Source organism: Streptopelia decaocto (genome assembly GCF_964273445.1).
Source record: "Streptopelia decaocto genome assembly, chromosome: Z".
Lineage (NCBI taxonomy): Eukaryota > Metazoa > Chordata > Aves > Columbiformes > Columbidae > Streptopelia > Streptopelia decaocto.
The window spans coordinates 15,695,249-15,709,257 of NC_138657.1; the positions used below are offsets into that span (position 1 = coordinate 15,695,249).

Genomic DNA, 14,009 nt, shown 5'->3' on the forward strand with positions numbered 1-14,009 from the left:
AGGATTCTGACAGTTTTATTTGCTACAACTACTTTCAACAAACAATGTAAAATATAGTTTACATTGAGGATTAGCAGTTCTTTGTAATATGAAGGCAAAATGAACCACAAGTTAGATCATACTGAAAATATTTTGTCAAGATGTTCTACTGTATCAGAAGTAGTAACTGCCAATGGAGCCTGTCGGATATATTATTGTCAGATGCTTCTGACACACCGGTGTCTTTCTCGACAGGAAAAATAATCACACTTTGCTAACTAAAAAAACCTTTATTTCCATACCTATGGAAGTAAAAAATTTAGGAATTAAAACATTACAGCTAAACATAAAACTAAACACTACAATTGTAGTGAACAAGCAATGCTATGTGAAAAGTTATGCTGAATTTTTTCTGCATTTCCTTAGACCAACATGAACACAGACCAACCAAGTGCACCGGTCAGTGCTGAAGGTCAGTCACCAGCTGGGAACCAACCCTTGCACTAGGATGAAGCCCTTCAGCTGAGAAAAACTCTAAGGTTATTTAAATTAGAACTAATAACTAGTAAGTCAAAGAGAAGTTATTATTGTTTAAAAGACTGGTGTGGCGGAAAAGCATTCTACAAGAGATGAATGCAGGACACAGTGCAGCAGATCCAAAGACAAGTTTGTCCCAACATTACAGACAAAACCTCTTTTTCTGCTGCATCCTAGAAAAATTATGGTCAGACTTTAGGAGATTCTGGTGTACATTCACAATAGTGTACATTAGTCAGGATCTCAAACACATTAATCATCTGCTCCAAACTGAAGAGCCTGAAACCTTTTTATCATGGAGTGGGACCTAAGTATAAACTTAGCTAGGTCCACAAGTATAAGAAACTTTAAAAAACTTAAAAAAAAAAAATCTTACAAATAATTATTTAAAGCTTAAGTATGTTATCCCCAATCAGAAACTAAGAAGCTAAACTGAGTAAACTGAAAAAAAAAAAAACAAAAAACAAAAAACAACTTCAGCATGTGCAGCATTGCAGCACTATGAACTTGGCTTATGTAAACCAGCTTTTGCTGAAGACACTATGCACTTACAGAAAGAGGGCCCAGGTAATTATTCCTTTTAGCCTGGAAATAAACTAAAACAAGACAAAAAAGGCAAAACAAAAAGCCTGAAATCAGCTTATCTCACTGCTACAGTAGGCAGGTTTATAGCAGGAAGTGCTGGGAGATGGGGAAGAATAGTTTCATTCTGACAAAGCTGCATGAAACTACTTACTAGGTATAACTGGAAAAATTATAGTGAAAATTTAACACAGCAAAACTCACAGGACTAGAAAAGCCTCTGCTGTCAAGCTGAGAATAGAGTAGCCTCATCTGAATTCAAGGAAAACTAAACTATGCTTTTGTTTCAGAAGTGGAGAAGTGACAGTTTTCCCACGTCACGTAATTCACTCAAAAATACATTTTACTGTATTCTAGGAAGTCAGCAACCACTTGTAAATGCGTATAGTTCCTAGCTTGTTCAACTTTTACAAACACTGTAGGAAGAGTACAGACTTCAGGAGGAAGAAAAAAAACCTCTCACTGAAGTTGTTTCAGCTACTCTGATAAAAATAAAAGTATTTGAAATTAACTGATGCTATATTTAAGCATCGATCTACCTAACTTTAGACCAAGGAGTAAAAATGTCATTCTCTGGAAACGTGAACTGAAAATCAAGCAAATATCACACTCTGTGCATTTAGACCTTGTTAAAGCACAAACATCAATAACCTGCAACTAACAGGTACACTTCATAGTTCATTGTAAAATCAAGCTATGGTTTCCAGAGCTTGAGCAGGCCATCTTCACTGTAAGTGGCAATCAGGTTCTGGTGGGGATGATGCGCAATGCCAATGACATCTTTTTCGTGAACCTAGAGGATAAGCAGAAAGATGCATCAGGAAATCCTTCCTCTAGCAGATTCAAGCCAAATACTCTCTTCAAACAAAAATGAGAGGAAAGCTGAACTGAGGTTTAACATGCTTTGTACATACAGCAAAAGCAGAAGAACATGCTCCCTCAGTATTAAGTTCCAATACAAACAATTTTTGTGACACAGCAATTAGTTTTTGTTGGGTGAGGGAAGGGTTAGTGGAGGTTTTCATCCACTGAAATCCATGACATCTAAGTGTTCTCCATTAAATTTAGACATTCAAGCTGGTATTCCTCTTTAGTTTAATCCAAGCCTGGTAGCTTTAAATCTGACAGCTTGGTCAGATTCTTCATCAGCCAGAGCCCAGATCAAGACATGCTCTAGTTCAAATAAGTTTGAACCAATTCATTCTTGGCTTGGTGGGTAAATATTTTCATAACTTTTAAAACGGAAATGGCTCTAAAAAAGCCTAAAGATATTCTACAGTGAAATGTTCTGGAATGCATTTGCTACCAATCATGGCTGCTAGAATTGAAACATTTCTTGGTACAAGATTTGTCCTTACAGACTTCTCCTTATGGACTTCATACGTAACAAACGTTTTGCTTGTGCTTATATCTCTGTAGAAGCTCAAAGTTAAGAACTTACAGTCAGAGTTCGCTCCAGCTTGCCGGTCACTGTGCTAAAGCAATACAGCACAAAATCTTCACCAACACAGTAGATCCATTCACCACGTGGTGAAAGCGCACAGCAGACGAAGTCACCACCTTCTCTCTTACCAGAGCTGAAACTTCTTACAATCTGTAAAGATAACCCCACAAAAATATTTTGAAGGATTAAACTACAGCACATCATTACTATGTTCAGGGCACAGATATCTAGATATCCCACAGATATTGGGGGATTGGACTAGATGATCTTTTGAGGTCCCTTCCAATCCCAAACATACTGTGATACAGGCAGTACTGGTGTGATTAGAACACAGGATCTCTCCACAGCTGCAATTGCTTTCTGCAAGCCAAGCTGTTCTATAAACTGAGTACATAGTCTGCCATGAAAGCAAACTGGAGAAATCAAGTTTAAACCAAGGCTAGGTAATTAAGAGTGCCAAAGAAACTTGTTAAAGTGACTGAGAGAGAGAAAGAGACTTGAAAGAACATCAGTAAGATCACTTACTTGTCCTTGCATATTCATGATGACGACCGTATTTGATCTGTTGCAAACAACAAAGTGTTCTGGGTTTTTAGGCAGCAGAATGACACTGTTCACAGTAATGTCAGTCCCAGCAGTGCTGCCAAGAGATTTGAAGGTGTTTGAGCACTCTGTCGTCTTTACGTTCCAAACCTAGTATGAAACATAAATGTAAAACCAGTTAGCTTTAAAAAAACTAAACAAAACCAAGCTGATTCAGGATACAGGACTCACATCTTTTAAGGCTGCTGAAGGGAAATATGAATCCCAACAACAGTAGTTGAAAGCAGATTTTTTAAAAATAAATTGCTGCATTTATTTTGAAGTGTGAACACCAGGAACAGTTTCACTATAACTGAACTGAAAGCGAACTTCCATTATCCAAATTCAGCCTGGCTCCCTTTCATTAAGCATATTCCCTGAGGGGTGAGTCCAGACTTGCTTTCTGGTTTTAGCTAGTATCTGTGAATATTTGTGCAGCCTCTGCACATGCAATTTGCCTTACATAACACAGACATAAAATCACTGAAAAAGCAAAGCCTCACTGATGTCAGTGGGAGAAACATCCCAGTTTGCAGTTGCTACAGGCTCAACACCAGGCTGTTCCAGCTGTTTAGAAACAGGAAACAAAACTGCTTGTTGGATATTTAAAATAAAAGATAACTCACTATCTGTGGAATACACTAGTACAATCGAAATGAAAGACAGCACCTTCTTATGCTGTTCACACAATCAGGGTCAGTCTAACAAAGAATGCAAATTTGAAGTAATGCCCAATTTAATATGTGCAAAATCTATCACCCTCTCCTAGGCCACATCTATAAATCGGATCTGTTTACCCAGCCCTTGTGCCCTGCATCAATGCCCTACTTAATGTAGCTGTTTCTGTATCAATTTATTTATTTATTATTAACCAGTAATGTCCCGTACACAGCAATGCTTTACTACTCTTAACTACTACACACTAAGTAGTGCACTCTTTCCTGAGACTAGAAGCCAAACTTAACGCTCCCACAATCAGTTTCATTAATGCTAGATTACCTAGCTTGCACAGCAAGGGACTCCTAAGCACCAAGAAACAAACAGATGTCCAACACAGTAAGCAGGAAAACGACATTATTTCAGACATGGAAATCCCCACATTCTAGGACAAGAGGTGTCACAGACAATTTGATTTCTAGAATAAGGCAGGACCAGGCAGGTAAGTAGTGCACCTATGTCCTCCTTTCACAAACACAGCAGAAAAAGGCTCCGCAGCAGTCTGTAAGCAGAGTATGAAACTTCATCAGTTCCCATTTACAGTAATCTACAGCAAAGGCCACAAGCAGAAAGACATTTTTTTGCAGGTAACCCCAAATCCTTCTCCAATGACTGCAGCAGTTAGAACCAATCAGCTACAACATGCAAAGAGTTTGAATGTGTTACTTAAAAAGGGTAAATGCTATCTTACCTTCACTGTGCCATCGGAGGATGCACTGATAATATAGTGGCCATCCTGGGTAAAAGTAGCTTCATTGACGAAGGAAGAATGACCACGGAATTCCTTTAAAGTTTTTCCAGATTTTAAACCATGAATCCTGTCACACAACAGAGGGCAAAACAGAGTGAGCAACTGAAGTAGTCTCAACCATCCTCTGGCTTCAACATATTTTAAATATGAGATATCTTTGATAGGCAGCAACAAAAGTGCTAAAAACCTGCAAGCCAGAAGTCTTTATCACAAGCCCCATGAACTAGTCAAAACTGATCTAAGTGACTCTCAACTGCAGCAAAGTGTCTGCATAGCAACAAAAGAGCTTTGTTGCAAACCAAATCTACCCAACAGTAAGCAAATTCCACTCCACAACAAGACATCAAATAGGTGCAGGATCAGGATTACTGCACTACAGAAATGTTAAGCAACACTTTCCAGATGCTAAAAGCTGCAGGAACAAGGGTTTTATGAGGTTGCTGACCATATGCTAACTTGAAGTTTGAGTATTTGTGTGACTATTTGCTAGTATTTACAGTTACAATTAATGTATACTCTTGCTTTTATCTGTCCTGCAATGACCCTTTTATTTTGGAGGAAAAAAAATAAATAAATAAAAATAAAGGATACCCAAGTCCTTACTAAACACCTGAAAAAATGTAACTATTTGGTTAATATCACTACCTAACAAGATTTTAAAGAATAAATGGAGTCATATTCTTCTCAGAGTGCACAGATAAAGGAAAAGACATAAAAGACTTAAGTTACAAGGAAAAAAAACAAAACGTCATTCCTTATGTCCAAACAGAATCTTCTCGGAGAGAGCTGTACAGACCTAGGTCAGATGCCAAGAGAAGCAGTGGGGTTTCCACTCATGGAGATTTTGAGAAATCAGCTGGACAGGGCCCTGAGCAAGCTGTCTTAACTGAAAGGTTAGTTGTGGTTTGAGAAGTATGTTGTACTAGAGACCTCTAGAGGTATCTTCTAAATTAAACTGGTTTATAATTTATGTCTAGTCTGCCTTGCATAGGTTGCACAGATGCTTGAATTTTCTTAAACCACAGATGCAAACCTGACGACCTTCATACCTGTCCCACAACAATCCATTGCTTTATCACATTATTGCTTAACCAGGTAAGCTGCAGTAACTGTGTGGACCTAAGTCTTAGAACATGGAAGGTGTCAGGCAATGGCAAGTTTGTTCAGGTTAGCCCAACCACATTAAGAGGGATGTGCTTCCTTAGATTTTTTTGAGACAGACGTCATATCCAACTGCTCTAAATGAACGGACACCCTATCAACTTGCTAAACTACACTAACTGGATTGTGCACCAAAGCAACTCCAAAGTTTTTATAAAGACTCCCATTCACAGGTTCCCAAATCCCAGGTCAAACCAACCTATATTAAAAAGTTTAACTGCTCAATAAGAAAATTCTGTTTTCTGTTCTCCTGCACTGTAGCTCACACATTCTTAGTTTATTTACCTGATTGTCTGATCAAAAGAAGCACTAAGAATTTGGCTGCTGTCTTTAGAGAAACTGAGGCACGTAACACCTTTACTGTGTGCTCGTTCAAATCTTCTCAGACACTGCCCGCTCTGGATTTTCCACACCTGGAGAAGAAACAACAAGTGAAAAAGAAGTGGTTACTTTGTTATGAGATCACAGAACCAATATGTATTTGTTTCTGAGCAATGCTAAGCTTCATTTGTTTTTATAAGGAATTGCAAAACTATTGCAACTGCAAGTGAATCTTTCTGGTCTCCAACTCTACCAACATAAAAAGATTTATACCTTGATCTTTCCATCTTGTGCTCCGGTTGCCAGCATTTCTGTATCTCTGCTAAAGCACATACACAGCACTGCATCATCCATCATCATAAAATTATCTTGTGCCTGGTACTTCAGATCCTAAATGAAAGCAGAAGATCCACCAGTCAAAATAGTGAATTCAAGGAAATATATTTTAAGGCAAAGTGACAAAGTACTAGCACTTTCAGTTATATTTTATCACCTATCATCAAGTAGACCTCACAGCCTTCTAATAATAGCAATGTGCTACTGTCACCATTTTAAATGCAACAACAATGATCCAGAAAGGTAAAAAAAAAAGTTATTGCAGATGGAAGTCCAAACCAGACAATTAAACCCATGTAAACATTCCAGACCAATATCTGAATCACCCAAGCAGACATCCTTTTCAGATTCACAGTCCCCAGGAAATCAAAGCAAGTAAAGTATAGCCCCAACGAATAAAACCAGGTGCTCTGGTCAATGAACTACCCATGTGAAGTAAGCTGCAACTTACTTTTCTGATCTTTCCAGTAGTGAAGTTCCACACTTCAATGAAACCATCAACAGAGCCAGTAACCAGATACTGTCCATCAGGCGAAAACCTAGCACATTCCACATGTGACTTCTGCCCAAACTGTTTTATAGGAGAAAATAAATTAAGCCCAATAAGCAGTGTGAAAGAAGCAAATCATTAAAACAAAGCTGTAGTCTCATTTTGGTGGCAAAACCCAGTATTTTCTAGAGTTATGCATCCAACAAATTTAATGTTAAGATAAAAAAAAATCCTGTCAACACCTACATACTAGAACCTTTTGAAATCTATATTATAAAATCCTTGGAAAGGAGATACCGACTATATTAGTAGACCTGGTATGTAGTAGTTCATGATCAAAACTTATGTGGTTCACATAAGCTACTGTGCACACACTGAATTTTAAGAAATGAGTATTTCCCTGCACAAATAAAGAAGGGGACTAAGTAAACCACTTTCGAAAACTGAATTATTCTGAACTGCGAAACCAAAGAAACAGTTAATACATTCATCACATCCACAAATACCACAAGCACCCAGGCATGTTAAGGGACCTCATTTCAGATTCTCATCAAAAGTCGCCCGATGGGATAAAGCACACGGAGAAGTTTGGTTTTGTTTTTGGTTTGTTTTTTTTTTTTTTTTTTTTTTAAAAAAAAAGACAGAGGAGGGAAAATATGTACAAAACAAAAAAGAGAACAGAAGAATTCAGAAGGTTTACTCTTATTTTCCAACATAAACCATAAACTGCAGTAAGACAGACAAGAGCAAACATAACATCACCTTAATATGCCTGCTCAGCTGTGTGGGGAACTTTTCTTCTTCTACATCTTTCACAGCTGCTTTTCCTCTGAACAAGTCGATTGTCATGCCAGGAGGAAGCAGACCCTGATGCTGCTGCCATTTCAGTGCCTGTTGAGAATTTGAAGCCACACAGTTAGGTACCAGCCAGCACACATCTTCCTCATCAAAACATACTTCTAATCAACACAATGCAGCAACAGTTTCTTGTACACTTACAAACTGTACACCTGCACAGTTTGAGAAAAATACCGTGCAAACAACTACTTGAAACTAGACTTACCAGATTATACTCCCTAACTCATGACCACAGACAGAATAGAAAGTTATTCACAAATGATTTTCACCAATGAGAATGACTCAGACTCAGCCTTCTCATTCTACCTTCAGCATGCAATACACAGTACATACACAGTGTGAGTCCAATTTTGTGTTAATTTAAATTATCCAACCTGTGGTCTTTTTGCCTAGAACTACATGCATTAAAATTAAAAATTACAATTAAATTAAATTGTAGTTAAAAACTACAATTAAAAATTCAAAAGACGGAACCTTACACAGCCCCTTCAGCAGAGAGCTGCTCTCAGCCGCAGGACACACTTGTCAGTCAAGAAAATTTATTTGGCATACTTATGAGGTTAAAAAGTAAGACATAAGCCATCAAGCAGCAAAATACAAGAAATACTGTCTGCATAGAGTGTCAATTAAAACAGTCTGAGAATCAAAAGAGAGTTGTAAGTATAACAATGGAAAGAGTGTGTTAGGACATACTTTGAAAATAATCTCCTCTATGGCAAAGTTCTACAGAAACTGACATAGCTACTAAAATATTTTTCAAGGATTACCTGCCCCAACAAGGCCATAAGACGAGATGGAGGTACCACGCTGACTTCTCCAGCTAAAGCTTGTGCAATAGCAGCTCTCCGCTTCTCTTTGCTACTTCCATCTGGGTATGCCTAGAGAGAAGTTATTTTTACCAAGTGATTCTTCTGAACTGTTTTCCATAAACACATTCCTTGCTCTGAACTGAAGCCCCCTCCAGGTTAATTTTCTGTTAAGCATTCAAAACAGCCCTTCTCTTCCAACACCAACCCTTGAAACGTTTGGGATATGCTTTCACCAAAAATATCAGACTGACGCAATCAATCAGAAATATTGCCCTGTTATTACTGTTATTGTACAATGACAATTTTATTTAGAAAGTGTGCATTTTCTTCTGCTTATATGAGACAGGAAAAGCAAGGCAGAGATGTCATCCTATGGCAGGGTATAGGTATAAATCCCTAAACTCCCCCCTGCAGTAGACTTCAAAACCACTGCTCTGCTACCTCGTGATCAAGTGTTACACATCGTTTCCCAAGGATTTTATAAAACGCGTAAAATCATCAAACTGGGAAGCTGCATGTTCTCACTCCCAGTATGAAAAAGATGCTGTACACCATTTGCAGCTTGTACCCGATGCTAGGGCCCATGTAGGACAGCACTGTGAGGTCTCTAGGAACAGTGTGACATACCTCACGGGGATCAAAGTAAGACCTGGCCAGAAGGTTTTCGAGGTGGATGTACCGCTCTGGCTGAGTTTGTTTCAGCATGATCATGGGATCTGTTTGTCTCAGGAGAGACCTGGCAGCCCCTAGTTCCCGAAGCTCAATCAACTCCAACACAACCTGCACAAAGAGACAAAAACCTGCATCAGCAAAAGGTAAACAGAAAACTCTAGAGAGGCGCTTGCACCTAGACCAGACAAATCTGTTCACAACCTGCACTCACTCACCTGTTCATAGAGATCAATGAGGGTCTTGTCGGGCAGCTTCAGAGACTGTATGGCTTGCAGCACTGTGTCCCAGTGCCCGCTGTTGATGTCAGCCACAAAGCTCTCGATACTGTCCACGGTGTTGAGGGACACGGTGGTTTCCTCCTGCAGGGTGGCGAGGGCCCGGTGGAGGCTGTTCTCCTTCAGGTACTGCATGATCAGCCGGATCACGCTGCGGGGGAACAGAGCTCGGTCACCGCACCAGCTCCAGGGCTGCCCTTCTCCGCGGCCCCCCCGCCACAGCCCTCAGTCCCCGATCGCCTCAGGATCAGCCGCTCCCCCACGGACACTCCGCCGCACGACGGCTCCCGCGCTGACCCAGCTCCACTGCCCCCTCCTGCCACCATCCCGCCGCCGGGACAGCACCGCCAGCCCTCCCCGCTCCGCTCCCTTGCCCTCCTCTCCCCCGCTCCCTTGCCCTCCTCTCCCCCGCTCCCTTGCCCTCCTCTCCCCCGCTCCCTTGCCCTCCTCTCCCCCGCTCCCTTGCCCTCCTCTCCCCCGCTCCCTTGCCCTCCTCTCCCCCGCTCCCCTGCCCTCCACTCCGCTCCCTTCCTCTCCTCTGCCCTTTCCTCCCCGCTCTCTTCCCCGCTTCCCCCCTTTCCTCCCCGCTCTCTTCCCCGCTTCCCCCCTTTCCTCCCCGCTTCCCCCCTCTCCTCCCCGCTTCCCCCCTCTCCTCCCCGCTTCCCCCCTCTCCTCCCCGCTTCCCCCCTCTCCTCCCCGCTTCTCCCCTCTCCTCCCCGCTTCTCCCCTCCCGTCCCCTCCCCGCCGCCGCTACACGTACTCGGAGGACTCGATTTCGATCGACATCTTGAGCTGCCGTCACCACCGCTCACGCAAGGCCTGCTGCCACCACTTCCAGACTCCGCAGACTCTGCTGCCTCTACTGCCGCCGCTGCCGCTTCCTATCGCGCCACGCCGCGCCGGACGTGACGCGAGCCTGACGTCACGCGGCGGAGGGGGCGGGGGGTGCGCGCGCCGGCACCCGCGCGCCGCGGCGGCGGGAGGGGTGGGCGCCCCCTGGCGGTTGTCGGCCCCCACCTGGCGGTGTCGCGCCCGCTCCGCGGAGAGGGGGGAGCTGGGGCTGCGGGGGCCCGGGACGGTGCTAGGGCGCCCGGTGGCGGCAGCCCCGCGCTGGGTCCTCGCCGGTGCTCCCGGGGTGGTGTTCCCGGCGCAGTGCTGGGCGAGCCCGCACCCTCCCCGGCTTCGTGGCTGCTTATCGGGTGGGTGCGTTGGAACGAATGTTGGGCCTAAGGCCCTAGCACAGTTGTCATGGCAGCCGCTTTACTGGTGCGCTGGGTACAGAGTTGGCCTGGCCGGGAAGGCTGAGACAGGACACACGGGGAAAAAGCCTCAGAAAGGCCGGGACCAGTGTGCTCCAGAGAGCGGCTCCCGGTTCTGGGAGCTGGGAGGGGTTGGGGTTGCCCTCACACCTTAAAATAGCAGCACTCAAAACAGAACAGCCACTTCAGTGAGCACAGTGAGTGTAACATCAAGGCAGGAGCACTGGTGTAAGTTAACCTGCCTATTTGCTCTGCAAGTTGGCTTCTCAACATTGTCTTGGAAGTGTGGTCTGTCCCTGCAACACAAGCCTTGTGTGAGTGTTTCACTGTTACAACACAGCCCAGGTTTCCCACAGAGCTGCAAGCCTTAGGCTGGTGTGAGCTCTGCATCTCAAGAGCGTGGTCATGTGTGAAGGAATGATACTGCATAAAGTAAGATGTGATTAGTAGGGAAATTAATAACATACATTGGCTGCTTTAATTACATACTAAGATTGGAAAAATGCTGCTGTATGAGCAGAGCCCTCCAGTGGCAAGGAGGAACGTGAGAAAGAGCTGTCACAGAATCACAGAATCACAGGATCGACTGGGTTGGAAAAGACCTCAGAGATCATCGAGTCCAACCCTTGGTCCAACTCTAGTCCGTTTATTAGATCATGGCACTAAGTGCCATGTCCAATCTGAGTTTAAAAACCTCCAGGGACAGCGAGTCCACCACCTCCCTGGGCAGGCCATTCCAATGCCTGACCACTCTCTCTGTAAAGAATTTCTTTCTAATATCCAGCCTAAATTTCCCCTGGCAGAGTTTAAGCCCATGCCCCCTTGTCCTATTGCTAACTGCCTGGGAGAAGAGACCAATCCCCACCTGGCTATAACTTCCCTTCAGGTAGTTCTAGAGAGTGATGAGGTCACCTCTAAGCCTCCTCTTCTCTAGACTAAACAACCCCAGCTCCCTCAGCCTTTCCCCATAGGTCTTATGCTCAAGTCCCTTCACCAGTCTTGTTGCTCTTCTCTGGACTCGCTCCAGCACTTCAATGTCTTTCCTGAACTGAGGGGCCCAGAACTGAACACAATACTCCAGGTGTGGCCTCACCAATGCTTTGAAGGCACTAAGGGTAGCTGCGGCAGTCCATCTGTGCTGCCTGGATTCTGACCGAGGCCAAAAGCCTTCAAGCCCTGTTGCAGATGAGTGATTTAAGGTCCTGCCTGGGGGAGGGGTCGAGTACATCTGTCACAAGCCCCAGTTAATGCTAGAAGATGAGTAAAGCTGACCGTGTCCCTCCTGGCTGCATGTATGCTGAGGTGGCCTTGCTGGGAAGGGAGTTCGTCGCTCCCTGGGCAGCACTGAGGATCATCCTGCTCGTGTCTTGCTGTTATGGGTCTCTTCCCAGCTGCTCCCAGTAAGTGCTAGACTGCCAGCGCACGGGGATGTGAAATCGCTGTACTCAGCCCCTCTTGGATGGACTTGCTCCTTGCTGTTTTTTTAGGCTTAACGTGCAATTTGCTGGATGAGCCATGGAAAATAGAGCCGTCTGTGAGAAACTGCCTGCCTTTGCCAACGAAAGCTGTTCTTCGCTGTCTCTGTCCCCAGAGTGCTTAAGAAAGTAATCCAATAGCATAAAGTTGAAAAAATACTGAGTGAGGCACACGGCTAACATTTTGTATGCTGTTGTTTCCTCTCTGTGAACCCAACGCATTTTTGTTAACCCCTGTGACAGAGGTACGGGGATTACTGCTGGGAATTATTGGTTAATCATTCCAGGCATATTTCTTTTCAATGACAGGTGTATTTATATCTGTTGCAGGTTGTTTTGAAAACAAGTCTGGTCCAGACTATAACAAAGCAGAGCTGTAAAATCCAAAGATGGCAGCTATTTTTGTGCTGGCAGCACATAGGAATCTGGCTTGGTCCGTCAGTAAGTTCAGCTGGTGCTCTCCTGCTGCAGCCCAGGAACGTGCTAACAGGCTGGATGGATGTTGGTGGTATATATCCGATCTGTCCCTTCCTTCCCTAATAGATGCAGAGGGAGGTGGACACCCCAGTTAAACCTCCCTGTGTGGGGAGTCAGAGCTTTTTGTTAGCTTCATCAGAGAAAAGGATTCCAATGCACCCAGCGCTGCGCAAGCACTTGAGAAGCCGACTTTGGCTTTGAGCTAGACACAGCTATGGCCAGCCTGATCTGGTGCTGGCAGCAGCCCTGCACCTGGAGACCTCCAGAGGTCCTTCCGGCCAGCACTTGCAGGTTGGTAGCTCTGGCAGAGTGTTACATAAGGGAAAGAAAGGTTTCCATTTTGTATTTTGGCTCAGTTGGGAAATGGATGCAAAGGGAGATAAACGGTCTTGCTACAGTTAGGCAGCACAGATCATCTGCAATAAAACGGCATAGAACCCAGTCCACATCAATCCCAGGGCTGTAAGAACGAAGTGAGTATCTTAGAATCAAAATTTTTAAGGGAAGAACTTTTACCTTTTTTTTCCTGGCAGAAAATTTAATAAAAGAAACTTCAGATCCCTCCCAATTCGAAAGCCATCAGTTTTGTACATTCCCCTCCTGCATCCCCCTCAATTCTCTGGGAGAGCAGCTTGAGCACCAAGCCAGGAGTGAGCTGTGATTCACACTGACCAGGTCACCGGTCTGTAGTGGCTGGGTAGCAGGATTCAGGCACTGACTGAGGTGCAGAATCACAGCCTGCAGCTCAGAGTAGCTGTACACCTGTGTGGACATCACTGTCCTTGCCAGATGGCCACCTGGCTTCATGTACGACTGCGCTGCCTTCACAGACTGCTAAATCATGAGAATCCGTTGACTTAAGATGTACATTTTGTGATTATACAGAAGACTGTGAGTAATTTAGTTCTTTACTGTGTCAATATGATAATAAGATTTTGTGTGTAATAGCTATTACTTTTCTTTCTCAAACAGGACTTTGATCTGGTAAGGAAAAACAATATCGCAATATCTAATAAATCTGAAAGCCAAAATGGAGTTAGAGACTTTGGTGAACAACTTTATGACAACCTTACAGGCTGACCACATTCAGTAGGACTTGCATATTTGTCTATTGATAGTTACAACACAAAACCTGTGGCTATTGTGGGACAGTATTATGAGAATGCTAACAGACTGATATCCAACCGAACTGAAGCAGCATCCTGCAAAATATGTTAAACCTTACTATGAGTTAGAACAGTGCAGAACCCAGCGCCAGAGCTGCAATGTCTGTCCTTGCAGCAG

General features: G+C 43.7%; 1 protein-coding gene across 1 annotated transcript; it reads right to left on the minus strand.

Moving 5' to 3' along the window:
• Positions 1-253: 253 nt before the first annotated feature.
• SMU1 (SMU1 DNA replication regulator and spliceosomal factor) lies at positions 254-10,413 on the minus strand. The gene is made up of 12 exons (XM_082074170.1): positions 10,275-10,413; positions 9,455-9,665; positions 9,195-9,347; positions 8,526-8,636; positions 7,663-7,791; positions 6,862-6,981; positions 6,348-6,464; positions 6,039-6,166; positions 4,533-4,659; positions 3,068-3,235; positions 2,540-2,692; positions 254-1,891 (listed from the first exon to the last, which is right to left on the minus strand). The coding sequence occupies exons 1-12, from the start codon at positions 10,298-10,300 to the stop codon at positions 1,793-1,795; spliced, it is 1,542 nt and encodes a 513-aa protein (XP_081930296.1). The 5' UTR covers positions 10,301-10,413; the 3' UTR covers positions 254-1,792.
• Between the last annotated feature and the right edge of the window lie 3,596 nt (positions 10,414-14,009).